At 41.5% G+C, this 20,198-nt stretch overlaps 2 protein-coding genes across 2 annotated transcripts; both read left to right on the forward strand.

The window, feature by feature from the left end:
* The first annotated feature begins 1,750 nt into the window (after positions 1–1,750).
* On the forward strand, positions 1,751–2,341 carry LOC121145089 (interferon omega-1-like). The gene has a single exon (XM_040963825.1). The coding sequence runs from the start codon at positions 1,751–1,753 to the stop codon at positions 2,339–2,341; it is 591 nt and encodes a 196-aa protein (XP_040819759.1).
* Positions 2,342–18,548: 16,207 nt separating this feature from the next.
* Positions 18,549–19,151, forward strand: LOC121144969 (interferon alpha-1/13-like). The gene has a single exon (XM_040963602.1). The coding sequence runs from the start codon at positions 18,573–18,575 to the stop codon at positions 19,149–19,151; it is 579 nt and encodes a 192-aa protein (XP_040819536.1). The 5' UTR covers positions 18,549–18,572.
* The last annotated feature ends 1,047 nt before the right edge of the window (positions 19,152–20,198 follow it).

The following is a 20,198-nucleotide window of genomic DNA, read 5'->3' on the forward strand; positions in this document are numbered from 1 at the left end:
AATAAGCAAACCTTGCTCAGCTCAAGGAACCAATACATGAAAAAGGAGTTAAACAATTTAAAATGAAAAAAAAATCCCATAGATGCATGTGTTTAGCTTAAGTCAATCAGGATATCCAAATTCTGTGTCAGAGCACCTGGGTTCAAGCTCTAGCTCATCTTTTGATTTCAACTCTCCAGTGATACACTCTAGGGTGGTGGTGGTGGAGCAGGGGATGGGAAGAAGGCAGTGGTGGTGGCTCCAGTGGTTGGGTATATGGGACACAACTTGGGAAACCTGGTTTATGCTCCCAGCTCTGGCCAGGTTCTGGCTCAGCATGTGGGGAAACAACAAAGCAGCCCAGTGGGTTCACACTGACTACAGGGACAGAGAAGGTCCCCAACTCCTCTAACACTCACAGGAGTTCCAAATGACAGAAAACCCTGCCACTGAAGCCCATGTGCTCAGCTCTAAAATTCTGAGAACACAAAATATTCAGTAGTTTAGCAAATAAGTCAAAAAAACAAAAACAAAACCTGTATGGCAAGATAAAATTGTTTTTTGCTATGACAGTTCAAATAACTGTAATTGGAGAATTCTTTTACCTACTTAGAAAAACTGCTATGGCTATCAGACCCTAGGATGCCTGGAGTGGGTAGAGACGAATAGGTTGGCGTCCCTCACACACTTCGGAGGCAAGATTCGGGATTGTGGTGGAGTCAATACCTTAACAACAAGCCAAATCCCTCATCTGGAAGGATCTCTGCATTCATCAGGATGCTGAGGCTGCTCTCAGAGGTTCAGTTGGGAAGAGTTCAGGTTGAGCACACTTGGTCTTTCCAGAGAAGAGAATGTCGCCACAAATGACCACTACCTTCTCCATGAGGTGGTGCTGAGGAAATGATACTATCATGCAAGTGGAGTTTCTACAACATATGCATCTCAAAAGCACCAGGATTTAATCTGCGAGGAACTTGTCACAACCTGAGGAGCATCACAGATCTGCTGTAAGGAAACAGTGGAAGGAAGGGACAAAGTCTGATTGACCATGACCTTGTGGTCCTTTTAAAGCATAAACAAACAAAACACAGCTGGTGCTCTGGGAGGAAAAAATACAATGGCAGGGGTTGATCATTCTCTCATAGTCATCAACACCCTCACTAAAAACAAAGCCATGTGCGCAAAATTGCATTCTTTGGTTTTAAGAGTTTATTTACTACGGATGGAAGGGGAACTAGGTAGCAAATATAGAAACGTGCAGTGATTTGTTCTGAGAACAGGAAACAATGCTTAATGAAAAATTTGTCCACATATGAAATTATAAAGGTGTACATATATATACATATAGGGATATATGCATGGACATATATGTAAATGTTTGCATAGAAACAATATGTTTATCAGTGTGGGCACAAGTATCCATGTATATACATATGGATAGTTGTGTAGTTCACTATTGACTTATTTCAGGGCAAAAAAGTTTTCCATTTAATTCAGAGATAATTATTTGGATTAGCACATTTGAAATTTAAGGGGGAACATTAAACTTCGAATTAAAAAATGAATAGCTTATATTGATGACATCATAGGCAATTGGAAAATACACAAATAAAAGCAAAAAAGGAAAGTAAAATTGTAGCAGAATGCAGAAACTGAAAACTGTCTGTTCTCCATAAAAAGTCATTCACAAACAGAAGGTCTGCAGAGAACCCAGGTTCCAAGACTCACCCAGACCCCAGCTCAGCCAGGCCAGCACCATCCTCATCGCCCCATGGCCCACCTGCTCCCTCTGCTGACAGCCCTGCTGCTGTGCAGCTATGGCCCTGTTGGGTCTCTGGGCTGTGAGCTGCCTGAGAACTCTGTCCAGCTCAGCAAGATGACCTGGTGGCTGCTGGGCCAGATGAGGACAATCTCACCTGCTCTGTGTCTGAGGGACAGAAGAGACTTCCGATTCCCGCGGGAGGTGCTGAATGCAAGCCACTTCCAGAACACCCAGGACATGTCTGTCCCCCACGAGATACTGCAGCAGATCTCCAACCTCTTCCACACCCAGCAGGCCTCTGCTGCCTGGAACAAGACCGTCCTGGCACAACTGCGCACCACACTTCGCAAGCAGCTGCCAGACCTGAACACCTGCTCGGTGGTGCAGGGGAGGGCACGGCAAGACTCTGTCCTGACGACTGAGAGCCCAACACTGGCCCTCAAGAGATACTTCCATGGAATCCATGTCTACCTGGAAGAGAAGAAACACAGTGACTGTGCCTGGGAGCTTGTCAGAATGCAACTCCGGAGAGCCTTGGCTTCAACAATCCAATTACAAGAAAGCCTAAGAAGCAAGGATGCAGACTCAGGGTCATCTTGACTAATATGTTACATTACACCTGCACATGGGTCTTTGATAATTTCTAAAGGCTCTTATTTACGCATTAGTATTAGTACTTAAAAATAATCAATTCACCAGATATTATCAAGGAAGTATATCCTTAAAAAACTGTTCAGATCCTGCAGGTGTATCAATGCCCAAGAGATATGAGCCCTGAAGTCATTATCTATGTATTTATCTATTTATCTATTTATACATATTTATTATTTCCTTGCTTTTAAAATTTATACATTTTAATTATATTGCTTTGTAAATGAATTTATTAAACATGTTTATCTTTACATTTTATTAAGTTTTTTAAATTAATAAATTAATATCAATGAAAATTTCTGGGTGCTTTTTCTGGAAACAAAATCCAAATCCTGAGATTCTGAGTGAAACTTAAGAGGGGTGGGATTGGTTATTCATTTACACATTCAATCAATTCCTGTAGTAAACACGGTCTTCGCTAAAAGTGGTTTATAGAACTGTCAGCAGGACATTGAAGTGCCTAAATATATTGCTAGCTACTTTGAAAATTAATACTGTGCAAGAAAACAAATACAATACAGAAGACAATAGTCACTTTGTGCAGGAAACACAGGTTCAATTCTCATATTCAGACAGCAGGTGGAAGGCAGGCAGTCTCCTGAATTGAAATAAATGTCAAGCACTCTGGCTGACTCTGACACCTGGCACACGTCTCCTTTCCTCCCTGACTTCCTGAATCACATTCTCTCTTTCCAACAGCACAACAGTCACTTTCCTCTTGGGGCAGAAATCACAGTGTGCACTTCAGCCTCACTTCATGATCCAGGGCTGCATCACCAAGCTGCTCTGTTTCCTTGTGGGTTTTCACCACTAACTTCCCGTTACGATTCCAAAACCGCCAAGGAAGAGCGAAAGTTGTGAAAACTCTTTCTCAGAATCTTCTGCGTAATAGGTTTCACTAATGACACTTTTGGAAGCCAGGGAATACCCCTGTCACCACAAGGCAGCAGTGCTGGCAGTGACAAGGAGAGAGCAGAATCCATTGTATGGAGACTAGGAGATGATTTACCGGACCACGGCGCCACCTGCTGGCCACGCTGGACAAAGGCCCTCAAGTCTAAATATACATATTCCTTTCTGTGAAACCAGGGCTGTCTTCTCCAACTGTCTGTCTGTGAGAAGCCCAAGAAGAAGCTCTTTGCTGGAAAGAACTGAGCCACGTTTCAATTGCTTTAGTTTCAGTGTCTTTAAAAGGAGTAGAGTCCCATCCTCAGGCAAAACAGCAGAACACGTCCCATTGGGCAATGGGTGCTTATTTTGGGGTGACTTGGCCCCTTGTCTCCAAGTGCTAGGCTGACCAGAGCCCCTGACTTGTCACTGCTTCCAGGGCCTGCCTGGCACATGGATGCAAAAGGGCTTGGCCCTCTGCGTGGGGCACTGCAAGGAAAACAACAGAACCCCTGCTTGAAGGTACATGAACTCAGTCCACTATATCTCATAGTTGAGCACAGACATAAGAACAGGACTTCATAGAGGACAATGATTGCATGCAGACATCTGGAAGGAATGAGAGATGTTAAGATGAACATTAACTCACTCTAATTTAATGAGGAGAACAAGGTGTGTGTGTGTGTGTGTGTGTGTGTGTGTGTGTGTGTGTGTGTGTGACTCAGTTAGCCATGGAAAGCCTCACTTTGGCAGAAATCTGAAGTGTGCCTTGGATCAGAGATCCAGCCTTCAGGTTGCTATTCTGCCATGGGTCATGGGCATTAAATTGCATGTGAAAGGGTTTTCATTTTTTTTTGCAAACCTCACTTATCCTCTCTACCACTTCATGAAGAGCCATTTTTTATATTTTAAAAAAATATTTGTATATATTTTTTTATTGGAAAGACAGATTTACAGAAAGAAGGAAAGACAGAGAGATCAAGATCTTCCATCTGCTGGTTCACTCCCCAAATAGCCGCCTCTGCCAAAGCTGAGATGAAACCAGGAGCCAGGAGCTTCTTTCAGTCCCCCATGTGGGAGAAGGGTACCAAGGATCTGAACCATCCTTCACTGCCTTCTTAGGCCATAATCAGGGAGCTGGATGGAAAGCTGAGTAGCTGGACATGTGCAGGCACCTATATTGGATGCTGGCATTGGGGGTAGAGGACTAGAAAGTGGAGTTCTCATGCCAGCAACATGGGTCACTTAAAATGTCATTTTAAAATTATGCTTCAGTTATCTATATTGGGTTTATACTACATATAAAAGATCATGCTTTTGCATTATAATATAAGTTGTCCGTGAAAATCCCTATAGCCAAGTCTTGTTCTCTTTCCTGAAGTTATCAAGCTGTTCCGAGTCCAGGAGCATCAAGGAACCTGGCAGCTTCATGGAGAAACCAGGTCAAGGTGGAAGTTATCTCCACCCCGCAGGTCCACATCCTGCAGCAGAGGCAGACCTTGCTTCTCTCCATACAGCCCTGCCCAAACTCGTCTATTCCACCTGAAATTGTCACGGAGAAAAGGACAGCTCCACTCTGGTGCCTGCAAGGAAGAAAGCAGGCCGGGATCACCATGTAGTCCCAGCACACACTGTTGAAATTTGGAATCCCAGGGCCTGACATGTGAACAGGGCTAATGTTAGACCTCAGTGCTTCTCATCGCAAGACAGGATTGAAAGTTATTGCAAACAGTTTATATTGTATCCTTTAGTTATTTGAAGTTTTTCAACAGATCATTTACTATGTCAAGTACTGAAAGGGAAAAATGTTGACAGTGTGTGGAGGAATATCAAGTAGCTACTGAAGTTCCAGACATCAGTATCATCCAACAAAGATACTGCAAAGGAAAAACCACAACAACTACAGCCACTTATCCCCTAATGCATACTGGTGCGAACAAGTACTACAAAAACCTTGCCTTACTGTTAGCCAATTTAGCTACTGAAGTTAAAAAGTATTCATCTGCCGAAGTCAAGTTAGACATTCAGCACAGGGCTTTGGGGAGGAGCTGGTTGTCCGAGTAGTTACAGCTACGGTGTTACATGAGTATTTTACTGCCTCAAACTAGCCACACAGCCCCACCGCAGCTGCATAGGAGACTGGCTACTGTAGAGTTCCTGGAATTTAAGAATTGTTTGTAATCACCTATTCCATCTTATCTCCTTCCATGTATCCCTCTGTGTTCAGGACACTCCACTGAAGCTGTTCTTTATCTGTCCATCTGCTTTCAGATGAAAAATAAATAGATGTTTGGGGCTCATACTTTTTTTAATGACATATTAATTTAAATTGGAAAGGCAGATTTACAGAGAGAAGGAGAGACAGGGAAGAAGATCTTCCATCCAATTATTCACTCCCCAAGAAGCTGCAATGACTTCTACTGAAACAATCCAAAACCAGGAGCAAGGAACGTCTTCTGATTCTCCCATGTGGACGAAGGGTCCCACAGCCTTGAGCCATATTCCACTGCTTTCTCAGGCAACAAGCAAGGAGCTGAGTGGGAACTGGGGCTGCTGGGATTAGACCTGGCACCCATGTGGGATCCCTATGTGTTCAAGGCCAGGTCTTTAGTCACTAGTTGACCAGGCCAAGCTCGGGGCACAGATTTGTTGCATAATGGATTTTGCCACATCATGGAACACCAACAACTCATATGGGTGCTTGTTCAAATCCTAACTGCTCCACCCAGAGTGGAAAAGTCTTACTTGTGGCATCTCAGGCAGACAGAGCTCCTTGAAATCTCCAGCTCTTCGGTAGGAGAGTGAGAGACATAGAGCGAAGGCTATTACATAGGAAACTCTTGACCTGTTTCAAGCCCTTAACATTCTAGGTGATGAAGACCAGAGAAGCTGCCTTCCCATCACATTTACTCACCTTCCAAAGATCAGCTCACAAGCTGCATTCACTAAACTCTGAGTTCATGGTGCTGGCAGTGGTGGAAGGACTCATGAATTTTTCTTTCCTTTCCTATTTTTTGAGCCAGAGGTTGAAAACAAGTTGAAGCATGCTCACAATCATTCAACCTCTTGTTAAGGGTAAAACTAAATTACTTTCTTCACATTGATTTGTGATGCAAGAATGCTTTTTTTGTAAGGACTTATTTATTTTTTATTGCAAAGTCAGATATACAGAGAGGAGGAGAGACAGAGAGGAAGATTTTTCTGTCTGATAATTCACTCCCCAAGTGACCGTTATGGCCAGAGCTGCGCCGATCCAAAATCAGGAGCCAGGAACTTTTCCCATGTCTCCCATGCAGGTGCAGGGTCCCAAGGCTTTGGACTGTCCTCAATTGCTTTCCTAGGCCACAAGCAGGGAGCTGGATGGGAAGTGGGACGGCCGAGATTAGAACTGGTGCCCACATGGGATCCTGGCTCTTTCAAGGCTAGGACATTAGCCACTAGTCTACCGTGCTGTGCCCTATTATGCACTAATGCTTTTTAAGACTTATTTTACTTATTTGAAAGGCAGAGTAGCAGAAAGTGAAAGACACAGAGGAAGAGATTCATTCATTGTTCAGTCCCAGATTATTGCACCAGCCTGGACTGGACCAAGCCAAATCCAGGAGACTGGAATTCCACCCCAGTCTGAATCAGTCTGAACATGGTGGCAGGGCCTCAAGCACCTGGATCATCTTTTGTTCATTATTTATTGTAAAAGCATAATTATAAAAAGTGGGGAGAAAGAAATAGAGAAAGAGACCTTTGCACTTTCCAGTGGTATACCACCAGGGTATACCACTTTATATTTGTCCGGTTTGTAGGGATCTGGAGGATGGCACCAGCAGGGGTGTGCAGGAAAGTGGGGGCTCACATCCAGGCAGGCAGAGCAAGTCTGGGGATTTCCCCATGTGCATGGTCCTGGGAAGTGTGGAGGTTGAGGCGGCGGGAGCCCTAGGTTACCCTGCTTGTCTGCTGTGCTGGTGGACTGAGTCTGAGGAAGTTTAAATGGACCTGGTACTTGGGTGTGCAAAGGGGTAAGGTCAGCACACGTGTTGGGAGCTTGGGACCCTAGTGTTGGGCAGAGCTCCAGGCCAGCACTCCACCAGAAGATCGGTTTAGAAAGGCTGGGCTGGGGAACTCATGTGCTTCTGGGCACAAGGGCTATGGGCTGATCAGGGAAGGGGGTAAGGAAATGTGTGGGAGAAAAGACCACGGGGGGAGTGTGTTGCAGGTGAAGAACGACTCCTGAAGGACTCCGAACAACAATGCCACTGTACTTGCAGATAAACAAGAGGCTGAAACCTAGTGGTTTGGAGTGGGGAAACTGGCGGAACTTTATGGGTCAGACTGGTACACCTGTCCATGAGGCTGACCTGAGCTGGGCTTGTTAGCTTGGACTTCACCAGCTCACAGTAAAGCTAGGACTGGGGACCTACCTGGCAGGGTAGATCACAGTATCCAGAAGTGAATGTCAGAATGGGGAAATTAAGGCTGATCATGACACTAGCCAGTAAGTGAGAGAACCAGATCCAGGGGCAGATTCTGTGGGGAATATGTGGGCCCACCCTGTGGAACTACATTTTCTGCTGGTTTGCTTAAGAGTTGGGAGTAATGATGGGCTGAGCTAGGCATGACCATGGAACTCTCCCATACTCATGAGTGCTGGGATTAGGAACAAGCTGAGATGCTCAAGCACACCCAAGAATAAGGTGTGGGGCAGGCTGGGTCACAGCATCTACCAGCTCATATGAAGGCCAGGACAGAGGGGGCAGACACATGGGAGGCTTCTGCTGTCTGGGACAAGGCCCTCCTAGACACACCGTGCACTGCACTAGAAGCACAATTACTGCAGTTTCATGTGTGGCAATTGTAGTTTGGGTGTAGATTATTTCATTTGTAATTAAATTGTTTTTCATTATAGTATCAGAGCATGAGAATTCTCTGGGATATGGTAACTTATTTTATATTTTATGTAAAGTCATATAGCAGAATAGTGAGAACTTTCACCCCTCTTACAGAAATTGTATGACGTCTTAAAAAACTGCAATCCTATTTAATCTTATTTATTTAAAAATGTATTTTATTTTAATTGGAAAGTCAGATATACAGAGAGGAGGAGAGACCATGAGAAAGATCTTCCGTCCAGTGATTCACTCCCCAAGTGACTGCAACGGCCGATGCTATGCCAATCTGAAGCCAGGAGCCAGGAACTTCTTCCAGGTCTCCCACACGGGTACAGGGTCCCAAGGCTTTGGGCTGTCCTCAACTGCTTTCCTAGGCCACAAGCAAGCAGCTGGATGGGAAGTGGGGCAACTGGGATTAGAACCGGCACCCATATGGGATCCTTGCACATTCAAGGTGAGGACTTTAGCAGCTAGGCCACGGCTCTGGGCCCTATTTAATCTTCTAAAAAAAAGCCTGATAAGCAGTTAACTTTCACAAGGCAGGTAATTTTGATTCCTTTGAATGGTGATCTGAAACATTGGCTTGCAGAGAGAGAGAGAAAAACCTAGAAGAATAGTTGACTTTTTTAAACTGAAATGAGTGATATAGCACATTTCTTTGCTAATTCTACCTACAATGTTTCCCATTCCCTTCCTATCTTTCTGAATCTTGTATTTGCATGAAGGCTGCCTTCTATCAGAGAGAACATACGGTATTTTACCTTTTGGGATTGGCTTATTTCATTAAGCTTAATAGTCCAGTTGTGACCATTTAATTGTGAATGATAGAATTTCATTCTTTCTAATGGCTGAGTGGTATTCCAAGTAGATATATCACAGTTTCTTTATCTATTCCTCTTTAAACAAGCCTAGGGTTATTACCATGTCTTGGCTATTATAGATTGTGCTGCTGTGAATATAGGATTACAGGTCACTTTTTCACATGCCAATTTCATTTCCTTTGGATGTATTCCCAGAAGTGGGATAGCTGGGTCATTCAGCAGATAGATTTTCAGTTATCCTAGCACTCTCCATACTGACTTCCGTAGTGCCTGTATTAGCCTACATTTCCACCAACAGTGAAGGAGAGCACCTTGCTTTCTACATCCACACCAGCAGGTGTTGTTAGTAGAGTTTCAAATGTAGGCCAATCCCGTTGGAGTTAGATGGACTCGCAGTGTGGTTTTTATTTGTATTTCCTTGACAGCTAGGGATCCTTTCAGAGGAATCTTGTCACCAAACATTATGGATGGACAAGGGGGCATCAAGTCTGGATAAGAGGTTTCTGTTTGGTGAGGAAGTCTATCCTGTTGCAGGAGAGTTTTCTTGTGGCCAAAAAGAAACTCCATCCAAGAAAGAACTGAATTTCATCTAGAATCAGACCATTACTTTAAATTGTACATCTCAGAAATAATCCCAACTTCCAGCACAGCATGTCCTCTTTTGGCAAAGGGTCACTGTGTACAGACAAAAAGGACCAGAATAAGTCCTTAGCGACAATGTGCTTTGCCTTCAAAAGCTTCCTGACTCACCTGCCTCTATGTTCCGTAGGGCACAGGCATATGGGAAAGCCTATATGTCTGGGTTGGGAACATAGTGCAAAGGGAATCAGGAGGAATCTGTCCCAATGTACATAAAAGAGTAACTTGTCTATTTTACAAATGTTAGATTCTGTTATCTTGCCTTTAATTTGAGGAGAAAGCTCACTTGTAATAATGAGGCAGCTTACATCACTGTGACATTTCCTCAGTAGTTAGAGCAAGGCATAAGTAGGAGTAGATAGGGAAGAGGACAATGGCTAACTGAAACCCGTGGAGTATCAATCTAGGCATAGTTGAATACAGTGTGGCACATTATAATTGAAGGTGATCAGAAAGTGTGAATCAACTGACTAAGTATCAGTTTCACAGTTAGCAAGAAAGAGGACTGATTTAGCATATGTCTCATACATTCCTTAGCACAGTCAAACTTTAACCCCAATCTCAAACCAGTCCTTCCAGGTGCACAGAATCTACCTGAGAATCTTATGGGAAGTTATGGGAAGGCAGGAGACAAACAGCTGTTTAGGAAGAAGTTGCACATCTGGAGACAGTCAAAATTTGGGGCTTCAGCTGCTGATTACTGAGCTGCAGTGGCTAAGATCCATCGATGTTCTGTCTCGCACAAGTACACAGTAAGAGCAGGGATCACCCTCCATTACACACAAGGAGTTGTTATAGAATCCCACAGCTCTTTTGTGCCTCTGTTTAGACATTTCCACCCTTTGATTACTCCAGGAGGAGAGTGCACTGGGCAATGACTGTTTTTACTCAGAAAACCAAATCATACATCTAAAAATATGAAAGTGACAGAGCCAGATAAAGCTTGAGAACTTGGAAGTAAATAAATGTGTTCAATATTGATTGGCTCATTGGCAGGTCCTCAGGCAACCCAGCTATACCAATGGGTGCAGTTTCAAGTTAACTGGTTCTTTAGACTGATCCCCTAAGAGGGGGTAAAGCTTGAAGTGGATGCACTTCTCATGGCCAACAGCAGTGTATCCAGTACTGGTGACACTGGCCCCACAGCAGTCTGGAGAGGGCAGAAAGGGAAGAGGGGTATTCTTTCCTGTTGCAAACTTTGTTTCCTCCCTGAAAGCCTGGCTATCATCTCAGTGCAGGCAAAAATTCCTCATGCATTTAAAAATATATTATTAAGATTAAGAGTTCTGAACAGAGGCCAACCTCACTGGAGTTTGGTGGAATCTCATTGTGGTTTTCGTTTGTATCTCCCTGACAGCTAGGAAGCCTGTGCATATTTTCATATGTCTATTAGCCATTTGAACTTGTTCTTTTGAAAAAATATCTGTTAATTTCCTTTGCCCATTTCTTTATAGGGTTGTTTGTTTTGCTGTCACTGAGTTTCTGAAACTCTTTTATAAACTCGTTGTAGATTCTGGATATTATTCCCATATCAATTGTGTAGTGTGTAATGATGTTCTCCCATTGCGTTGGTTGCTTCTTTGCTTTGTTGATCATTTCTTTTGCTGTACAGAAGCTTCTCAGCTTGATGTAGTCCCATTTGTTTATTTTGGCTTGGCTACCTGTGCTCCTGGTGTCTTTTCTAAGAAGTCTTTCTCCATTCCTATATTTTGGAGAGTGCTTCCTATGTTTTTATTTTTTCCTAATAGTTTGATGGTTTCTAGATGCAGATTTATATCTTTGATCCACTTAAAGCTGATTTTTGTATAAGGTGACGGCGGGGTCTTGCTTCTTACTTCTGCAGGCTGCTATCCAATTGTCCCAACAGCATTTGTTGAAGAGACCAGGCTTTTCCCCTGGATTGTTTATAGTTTTTTTTTTTCAAAGATTAGATGACTATACATGTGTGTGCTCCATTCTGATGTTTCTATTTTGTTCCATTGATCTTTACTCTGTTTCTGTACCAGTACCATATTGTTTTGATGACCACTGTTCTGTAGCATGTCTTGAATTCTGGAATTGTGCACTCTACTAATTACATCTGCTGGTGTGGATGTGGGGAGAAATGTACTCTCCTTCACTGTTGATGGGAATATAGGCTAGCACAACCACGATAGAACTCAATATGGAGAGTGCTATGACAACTGACAACAACCCAGAAGCCCATCCAAAGAGGAGGGGTTTAGGAAACTGTGGTATATCTACTCCATGGAATACTACTCAGCCATTAAAAAGAATTAAATTTTATCATTTGCAACCAAATGGTCCCAACTAGAGATCTTTATGTTCACTGAAATAAATCAATCCCCAAAAGACAAATACTTTATGTTCTTTCTGATATAAGGCATCCTTCACGCAGAATACGAGATCAATAGCCCTTCCCATATTGTTTTTGCTGCAATCCGTGGGTTTTGATACTTTTGTTCTTACTTTCATTTATTCAAAATAGTTTCTTTTTCTTTTATGATTCATTGACTCACAGATCATAAAGTAACACCATTTTCTCCAAGAAGGTTTTTAGTTTTCTGTTTCATTTCTTCATTTCCACATTGGTAATTCTGTAGCATATTATTTAACTCCATGATGTTGTAAATTTTTTTAAGTTTATTCCTGCTGTCAATTTTGTTTTATTGCTTTTTCATTTAGGGGAATGTATAGTAATGATATAATAGAGAGTTGCATATCTGGATGTGAAGATGTGGTGCAGTATATATCTCTGCTTCCAAATCAAAGGAATCCAAATGAGATTGTTGGATGTATCTTGACAATAGGATGCTGGACTGTTTGCCACTGTTTGTAACAGCAATGTCAGGACACATTTGAACAGCACATTGATGGACTTATGGCTGCTTATGAAGGACTATACTATTGTAATAACAGAGGGGAAAACAGTTGAGGGGAGGGAATTTGGGGAGGTGGTAAGAAAAATCCCAGAGCCTATCAAATTGTATCATAAAGTTAAAAATAAAATAGAGGGCTCGGCACGGTAGCCTAGATGCTAAAGTCCTCGCCTTGAATGTGCTGGGATCCCATATGGGTGCCGGTTCTAATCTCAGTCGCCCCACTTCCCATCCAGCTGCGTGCTTGTGGCCTGGGAAAGCAGTCGAGCATGGCCCATAGCCTTGGGACCCTGCACCCATGTGGGAGACCTGGAAGAGGTTCCTGGCTCCTGGCTTCAGATTGGCATAGCATCGGCCGTTGCAGTCACTTGGGGAGTGAATCACTGGATGGAAGATCTTTCTCTCTGTCTCTCCTCCTCTCTATATATCTGACTTTCCAATTAAAAACATAAATAAATCTTTTAAAAAAATAAAATAGAAGGGAAATATATATAATATATACCATATATAATAATATTATTAAATATATAATACATAAATAATATATAAATATATAATATATGATAATTATTATTAAAATCCGCCATTTGCCAATGCCAGCATCCCGTATGGGTTCCGCTTCTAATCCCAACTGCTTCACTTCTGATCCAGCTCTCTGCTTATGGCATAGAAAGTCATGAGGTAAGAGTAAAAGAGCATCACTGGGGTATATAGAACTTCACAAATTATAGAGATGAGGGCAGGGATCCTGGAGGACTCAATATTGAGTTCTGATTCATCAGTAGGTAGTGACGTTGCTCTTAGGGAAACACTTGGATAGAGAACACTATCTGACTCCACTTGTGAGAGTGTCACCAAGTGAGACCACCTTGTGTGGGAGGTAGATCTTGGATGTAAATTATCTTGGAATTAGAATCTCTATAATCTTATGTTCCTGAAAAGAACATAGATTCTTACAGATTTCTGTTATGGGGTATTGTCAGAACCTTTGTTTCCCCTTGCTTACAAAAGAGGAGATCCACAATGTCTAACCTGGGAGTTATCCTGGACTCTCATGGCGTATGCTAGCACTGACCAGAGCACTTTGGTTCCACCCAGTACACATCTCCCAATATCAGCTGAAGGATTAGTCACTCTACCAAGTCACAGAGGCATAGCTGAAAGATAAAAATCATAAGATCAGAAAGCCAAGTGCTCCCACAAATTCCTAAATCCAAACACAGAAATACAAGAAATACAGACAATGAAAACATTATGATTCCACCAGAGGAATATTGACTTTTTGAGTTTGGAATGAGAAGATAGATAGATCAAATATCTGACAATGAATGAAAAAAAGAAAGGACAGATGATTATCCAAAAGGAAACAGAAACAAATTGTTGTTCTAAAGTAACCCCAACATAATATGGATGAAAAATTTTGCAAAGAAATGAATATAATAAAAGGAAACCAATTCTAAAAATGAAATTCAATATGTGTCCCATCCAGCAGGACAGTCAACGTGGGCCGCAAGCAACCTAGGAGAGGGGCTGGGGTAGAATGGGGTGTGGGACAGACTGGACTACTGCTACACATAGTGGCAAACCAGGGTAGGGGGGTGGGCCTGATTGGGGTTATTGTGGGTCACCCCGGCTGGGCTGCAGCTCCCACTGGTTTATGTGAGGGCTGAGTATGTGCTGGGCAGAACCAGGCTGGACTGCAAACACCCATTGGTTCCAGTGGAAGACAGGGATGGAAACAGAACCAACCCAGCAACTGCAACCACCAGCTGATCAGGACAATGGACTGTGCCAGGCCTGTTCTTGCTAGTACATACAAGAATCTGATCTGGGAACACCTCAGACAAAGTTTCTTTGGGATCTCCCCAACTGAAATGCCGGACTCAGAACCCTAACCATGAAAAAACAGAGGATAGAACAAGTCAGTTGACCACCTCAGCTATACGTTGGCAATGAAAATACTGGGCAAACGGAGACTCTAAGATGGACCATGTCAATCAGTGAATTCTCCAACTACCGCATTGTGCTTGGAGTGGTGAGAGTGGCAGCAATTCAGAACTGTTGAACTATCAAAACCACTTGAGCAAGACCCTCGGTCCCACATTTGGGACCTGGGGTGGGTGGGGGACTGGGTGGGGCTTCTCCCTTAAAATCTCCTTTTGCATTAGATATATTAAGGAAATGATATGGAACTGATTGTCTTGCCCATTTTCCTGTGGTACTTGAACCTTTTTACCCTAATTATGTCAAGATTGTTAAAAAAAAATGTACAGCAAAATGTTAAGATGTGTTATGATTTTTGAATAAATTTTGGCTACCCCCTAGGACAAGAAGGACAAAAAGGAAAAAAAAAGTGATGGTGCTTGCTTTCCAGGAATAAGAAACTGAATTCCAGGGATATGTGGTGCCTTGCATGCTAAAGGATAATTATAGAGCACTTTGCCCCCATTATAGTCTATATTATTATTATTTGAACTGAAAAAAATCAATGGGGTACAAATAACTTTTCACCTGTTGATTTCAAATGGGACATCTATTTTCAGATTTCATGAAATTTGCAGCCTGTGTTACATAATGGTTGAAGACAAATAGTTTATATTCCTATCAACAGTGCATTAGGAAGCCTTCCTCTCCACATCCACACCAGCATTAGAACAAATCAGAGAACTTGGAAAATTGCAGTTTATAAAAGCCACATACAGGGGCCAGCATGGTGGCTCTCAGGCCAATCCTCCAACTGCAAGCGCTGACAGCCCATATGGGAACTGGTTTGTGTCACAGCTGCTCCATTTCTGATCTTCCTCCTTAATTGTGGTCTGGGAAAGCCCAAACCTTTGGATCCTGTACCCAAATGAAAACCTGGAGGAAGCTTCTGGCTTCAAATCAGCTTCGTTCTTGCTGTTGAGGCCATTTAGGGGAGTGAAACAGCAGATGGGAGATCTTTCTCTATCACTCCTTTGATTTGTAGATCTACCTTTCAAATAAAACTAAATATATTTTTCTAAATAAACACACAAAAATCAATAGCCTTTATAGATGTAAACATTGCCATGGCTGAGGAATATCATTTAACCTCAGTGCCATTCAGAATATTTGCAAAAAGGTTTATTAACTTGCAAACATTCAACTAAAACTGTAAAAGATCAACAAAACGAAAACATTCAATGAAAGAATAGAAGAAATCACCAAGAAATGGAAATTTTCCTTGTTCTTAAAGTGAAAGAATTAATATAATCAATATGTCCATACTACTAGAGCAATTTTCAAATTCAACAAGATCCCAATTAAAATACCAAGGACATTCTTCTCACATGTAGAAAAATTGATGATAAAAAATAGAGGAAACATGAAAGACTCTGAATAATTAATGTATTCTAATCAACACAGTCAGAGACATAACAATATCCAGTTTCAATATACACTGCAGGGAAGTATAATCCAAACAGTCTGGTACTGGCCCAAAGATAGACATGCAGATCAACGGTTTGGGATAGAAACCCCATACACTTCTCAGGATGTGCTGCCATTTCCTCTGGTCCTGTTAACTGGAATGCAAAAGTAATGATGTTTGCTTGCTAGGTATAAGGAACCAAGGCCAGGGAGCACCCGATGTCACGTATGCCGTAAAGGGTGATTACATAGCCCATTCCCTGTGGTGTCCTTGACATTCAAAAAGGTGACAGTTTTCTTATACTTGAGAAAAATCAATGGAATTTGAATTCTAAAACTTCATCAGGAAACCTAAATTTAATGCAAAATTACAAAATTAATATTTTCACAGCAAAATATTTTCATTGAATACCATATTATTTCCAAGTGTATGATAGTTTACTAGCAGGTGAGAAATCTTACAGATCATAATTGTTCAGGATCTCTAAATTCAACAATATACAAGAAAAATTACTCTTTCATGTTTATTTTTATTTGATGAAGTTTCTTGTATATCATATGAGATATTGACATTGAGTTGACAAAACATGGCATAATGTATGTAAGACCAATGCTACAGACTTGAGGAGAAAAGATACCCAAGTCTGAAGGATTTTCTAAGGATTGCTGGATATTCAAGTCATATTGGGAGAGGTGGTCTCTGCATATACCTGGCAGTCATGAATGATCAAGTGAAAATTATATATTTTTGATTCTCAACGGTTTTAACCTTGTGGCCTTTGAGAAATACACAGATTTTATTATTTAGTTTTACTGAAGAAAATGAACACATTGATAATTATGTCAAGTACTAAAAACAAAAATGTTGACATCTAGTTGAATAGCAATAGTAATGGACATTAAATACTTTGTCATATGAAGCAAGAATGACAGTTAAGTTGACAAAACAAAGTTAAGAAAATAATTTTTCAATAGCATATAGCAGTTTTGAATGATTGTTGAATATTTCATTACATGGATTTTCATATTTTTATAAGTTGTTTATCTACATAAGGATGTAAAACATTTTGATATATGTGATAAATTAGTTGAATTCAAGTTCCTCTGCAAATTTTGTTATATAGTCAGTGATTTCAAAATCAAATTTCATATTCTGGCCTGATTGTTCAATGGATAAATTCTCACCTTGCAAGTGCCAGGATCCCATATGGGCTCCAATTTGTGTGCCAGTTGCTTCACTTCCCATATAGCTCCTTGCTTGAGGCATGGGAAAGCAGCAGGGAATGGCCCAAAGCCTCGGGACCCTACACTCACATGGGAGACCTGGAAGACACTCCTGGTTCTTGACTTCGGATCAGTTCAGTTCCAGCTGTTGTAGCTGTTTGGTCACTTAGAGCCAGCAATTGGATAATTTTTCTGTCTCTCATCTTAGTAGATCTGAACTAATTTTCCAATGAAAAGTAAATCAATTTATCTCCTACATTGTTGGGAGGTACCTCAGTAGCAGTATGATGGACATGTGAAAATCCACTGGAGGAGACAACGGTGGGGAGGGAAAGGAGCTTGCGGAGGGAGAAGGGAGACACCCATGCCTATTAAACCATGTCTTAAAATAAATTTTAAAAGAAGAAGAAGAAAACAAGAGGCCAGGTGCGGTAGTCTAACAGCGGAAGTCCTTGCCTTGAATGCACTGCGATTACATATGAGTGGCAGTTTGCTAATCTCAGCAGCCCCGCTTCTCATCAAGCTCCCTGCTTGTGACCTGGGAAAGCAGTGGAGGGTGGCCCAAAGTCTTTGGACTCTGAATACTCATGGGAGACACAAAAGAGGCTCTGGGCTCCTGGATTTGGATGGGCTCAGCTCTGGCCATTATGGAAGATCTTCCTGTCTCTCCTTTTCTCTGTATTTCTGACTTTCTAAAGAAAATAAATTAGATATTTCAAAAAATTAAGTTTTAAACTGAGCTTGTAGCTATCATTTGGTCATCCTTAACCTCAAATTGAGTAAAAATATTAAGTTACATATTTAAGTGTACATAAACAGATATTAAACATAGTTCTATCATTAAATTTAAGAGGGCTAGATTTTGGGCCTAACAATGAAGACAACAGTTGAGACGCTCAGGCTCACTTCAAAGTATTTGGGTTCCAATCCCAACTCCTGCTCAAATTTCAACCTGCTGTCAATGCAGAAGCCACATGTAGTAAGTTATGTCTCAAGTAATTAAAAGTCTTGTCATTTAAAAGGAATTTTTATGGCTTCCACCTTCTCAGTTTCAACAGAAACAATCACATTCATGTAGGAATTTAGTGACTAAGCCAATAAGTGGGAATTTCCCTCTTTGTCCTTCTATTTTCCTTATCATCAAATAAAAGCGCAAAAACCAAAGCGCAGAAAAAAATAACGTGAATGTTAATTTAAACACTTTCTGAATCAGCACACTGGGCAGAGGGGAAGAAGCAATAATGGAAAAAGGGGGTTAAAGAGTGGTCAGAACCAACGTCAGGAGTGCAAAAGAAAAGCACGAAGAGAAGTGGAAAGTAAGGGGTGGCATTCAGAAATGGAAAGTAGCACATCCCCTATTTTAGGCAGTTGAATGAAGCAGGGTCTTCACAGAACCAAGAGGCTAAGAGACAGCGTCACCCACCTTCTCCAATCAAGCCACATCTGCAAGAGCCAAATGGCCTTGTCATTGTCTTTCATGCTGGTCCTGGTGCTGCTCAGCTGCAAGGCAGCCTTCTCTCTGAACTGTACTTTGCCTCAGTCTCACAGCGACGAGAACAAGGAGACCTTGAAAAATCTGGGAGAAATGAAGACGGTGTTGAACTCCTCCTGTAAGCAAGACGTTCATGATTTTGGGTTACCCCAGAAGGTGTTTGAAGAACCCCAGGTTCTGAATGAGCAAACCATCGTTCTAGTCTCTCAGATGATCCAGGAGGTCTGGACGCTGTTCTGCAAACCAGGCTCATCGTCTCCCTGGAACAACGCCACCTTGCGTGATCTGCTGTGCTCTAGACTCTTCCGGCAGCTAAATGACCTGGCACCCTGTGTGATGCAGGAAGTGGAGATGAAAGAGACAACTCCGACAGAGACTCCTTCTGAACGTGCTGTGCAGAAATACTTTGCAAATATCCATCGCTATCTAATCAAGAAGAAATACAGTCTTTGTGCCTGGGAGATTGTCAGAATTTCCATTCTGAGAGCCATGTCTTTTTCAGCAGGCATGCAAAACAGGTTAAGAAAAAGGAATAAGATATGATTCAATATAAAAATCATTGTCATTCTCTAATACACAATGCAGTATTTGTGGAAGTGCTACCATTTCAAAGGTCGTGTTTGCTGTACCGATGATGTGAATTCAACCAATTTGTCAGACGTTTTAAGGATTACTAAGACTCATAGAAATGGGAATAATCATGTCCAGATGACTGTACTGATATCTGATTGTGTATCTATTCAAATATTTATTTGTTTATTTATGAGATTTAAATTATTTTTGCCACACGGTTAACAATATAATAAAGTATATTTGACATATCCAGTTGTTTATGATTTTATTTTGAGCATTGAAGCTTTACTCTGCCAAACGTATAATATTTTGCTATCACATCCATAGCTATTCTTCAATATTAAGAAAATGTATACTAGAACTGATTTACCTGCCAGAATTGTATTTAAACTATTCTGAAAATTCACACTTCCTCCGGCGATGTTGCCTCTTGTCCTTAGGGTATATTGATGAACAGCACCCATATACAAATATATTTTAGCATTGATTTTTGCCTAGAAAAGAAGCCCCAAATCAATAAGCACATTTATCACCAAAGTTTGGTAAAAACTAGAATGGGAGAAATGAACAATAATCAAGTACTCTTAGTTACCAGTAGACCGAGGCTGCTTAGGAGATGAAAAGCCAAGCAGAGCCATCCCCACAAAGTTGCCTGATGCACACCAAAATAAAAATATTCATTGCAGGTGGGCTAGATTAGCATTTACAAAGAATGAACTTGCTGCAGGTTATCTTCTGGCCACTGAAAGCTCAACCGTGGAGGTCATCATGAGGAAAAAGAACAGAAGGAAAGAAAACTCAAACTGAATTGTGAGGATATTCGAATTTTGCAGACAAAAGTCACAGAGGAATCTGAAATAGAATAGCACAACATGGGAGGGATAACAGTGCACTAAATAAAATAACTTGCTTCAAACAGCAATCAGTGGAAAATAAATGGCAAGCAGTAGGAAATTAAATGGTAAGAACGACCTGAGTTTGCAATGCTTTTTAGAATGAATGACCAGAAACCACAGT

This window comes from Ochotona curzoniae, unplaced genomic scaffold, assembly GCF_017591425.1.
Source record: "Ochotona curzoniae isolate NIBS_2020 unplaced genomic scaffold, NIBS_Ocur_1.0 scaffold_3208, whole genome shotgun sequence".
Classification (NCBI taxonomy): domain Eukaryota; kingdom Metazoa; phylum Chordata; class Mammalia; order Lagomorpha; family Ochotonidae; genus Ochotona; species Ochotona curzoniae.

Excerpts from the sequence above, each read along its gene's own strand:
- LOC121144969 (XM_040963602.1), top strand. The coding sequence starts at position 18,573 with ATGGCCTTGTCATTGTCTTTCATGCTGGTCCTGGTGCTGCTCAGCTGC.
- LOC121145089 (XM_040963825.1), top strand. The coding sequence starts at position 1,751 with ATGGCCCACCTGCTCCCTCTGCTGACAGCCCTGCTGCTGTGCAGCTAT.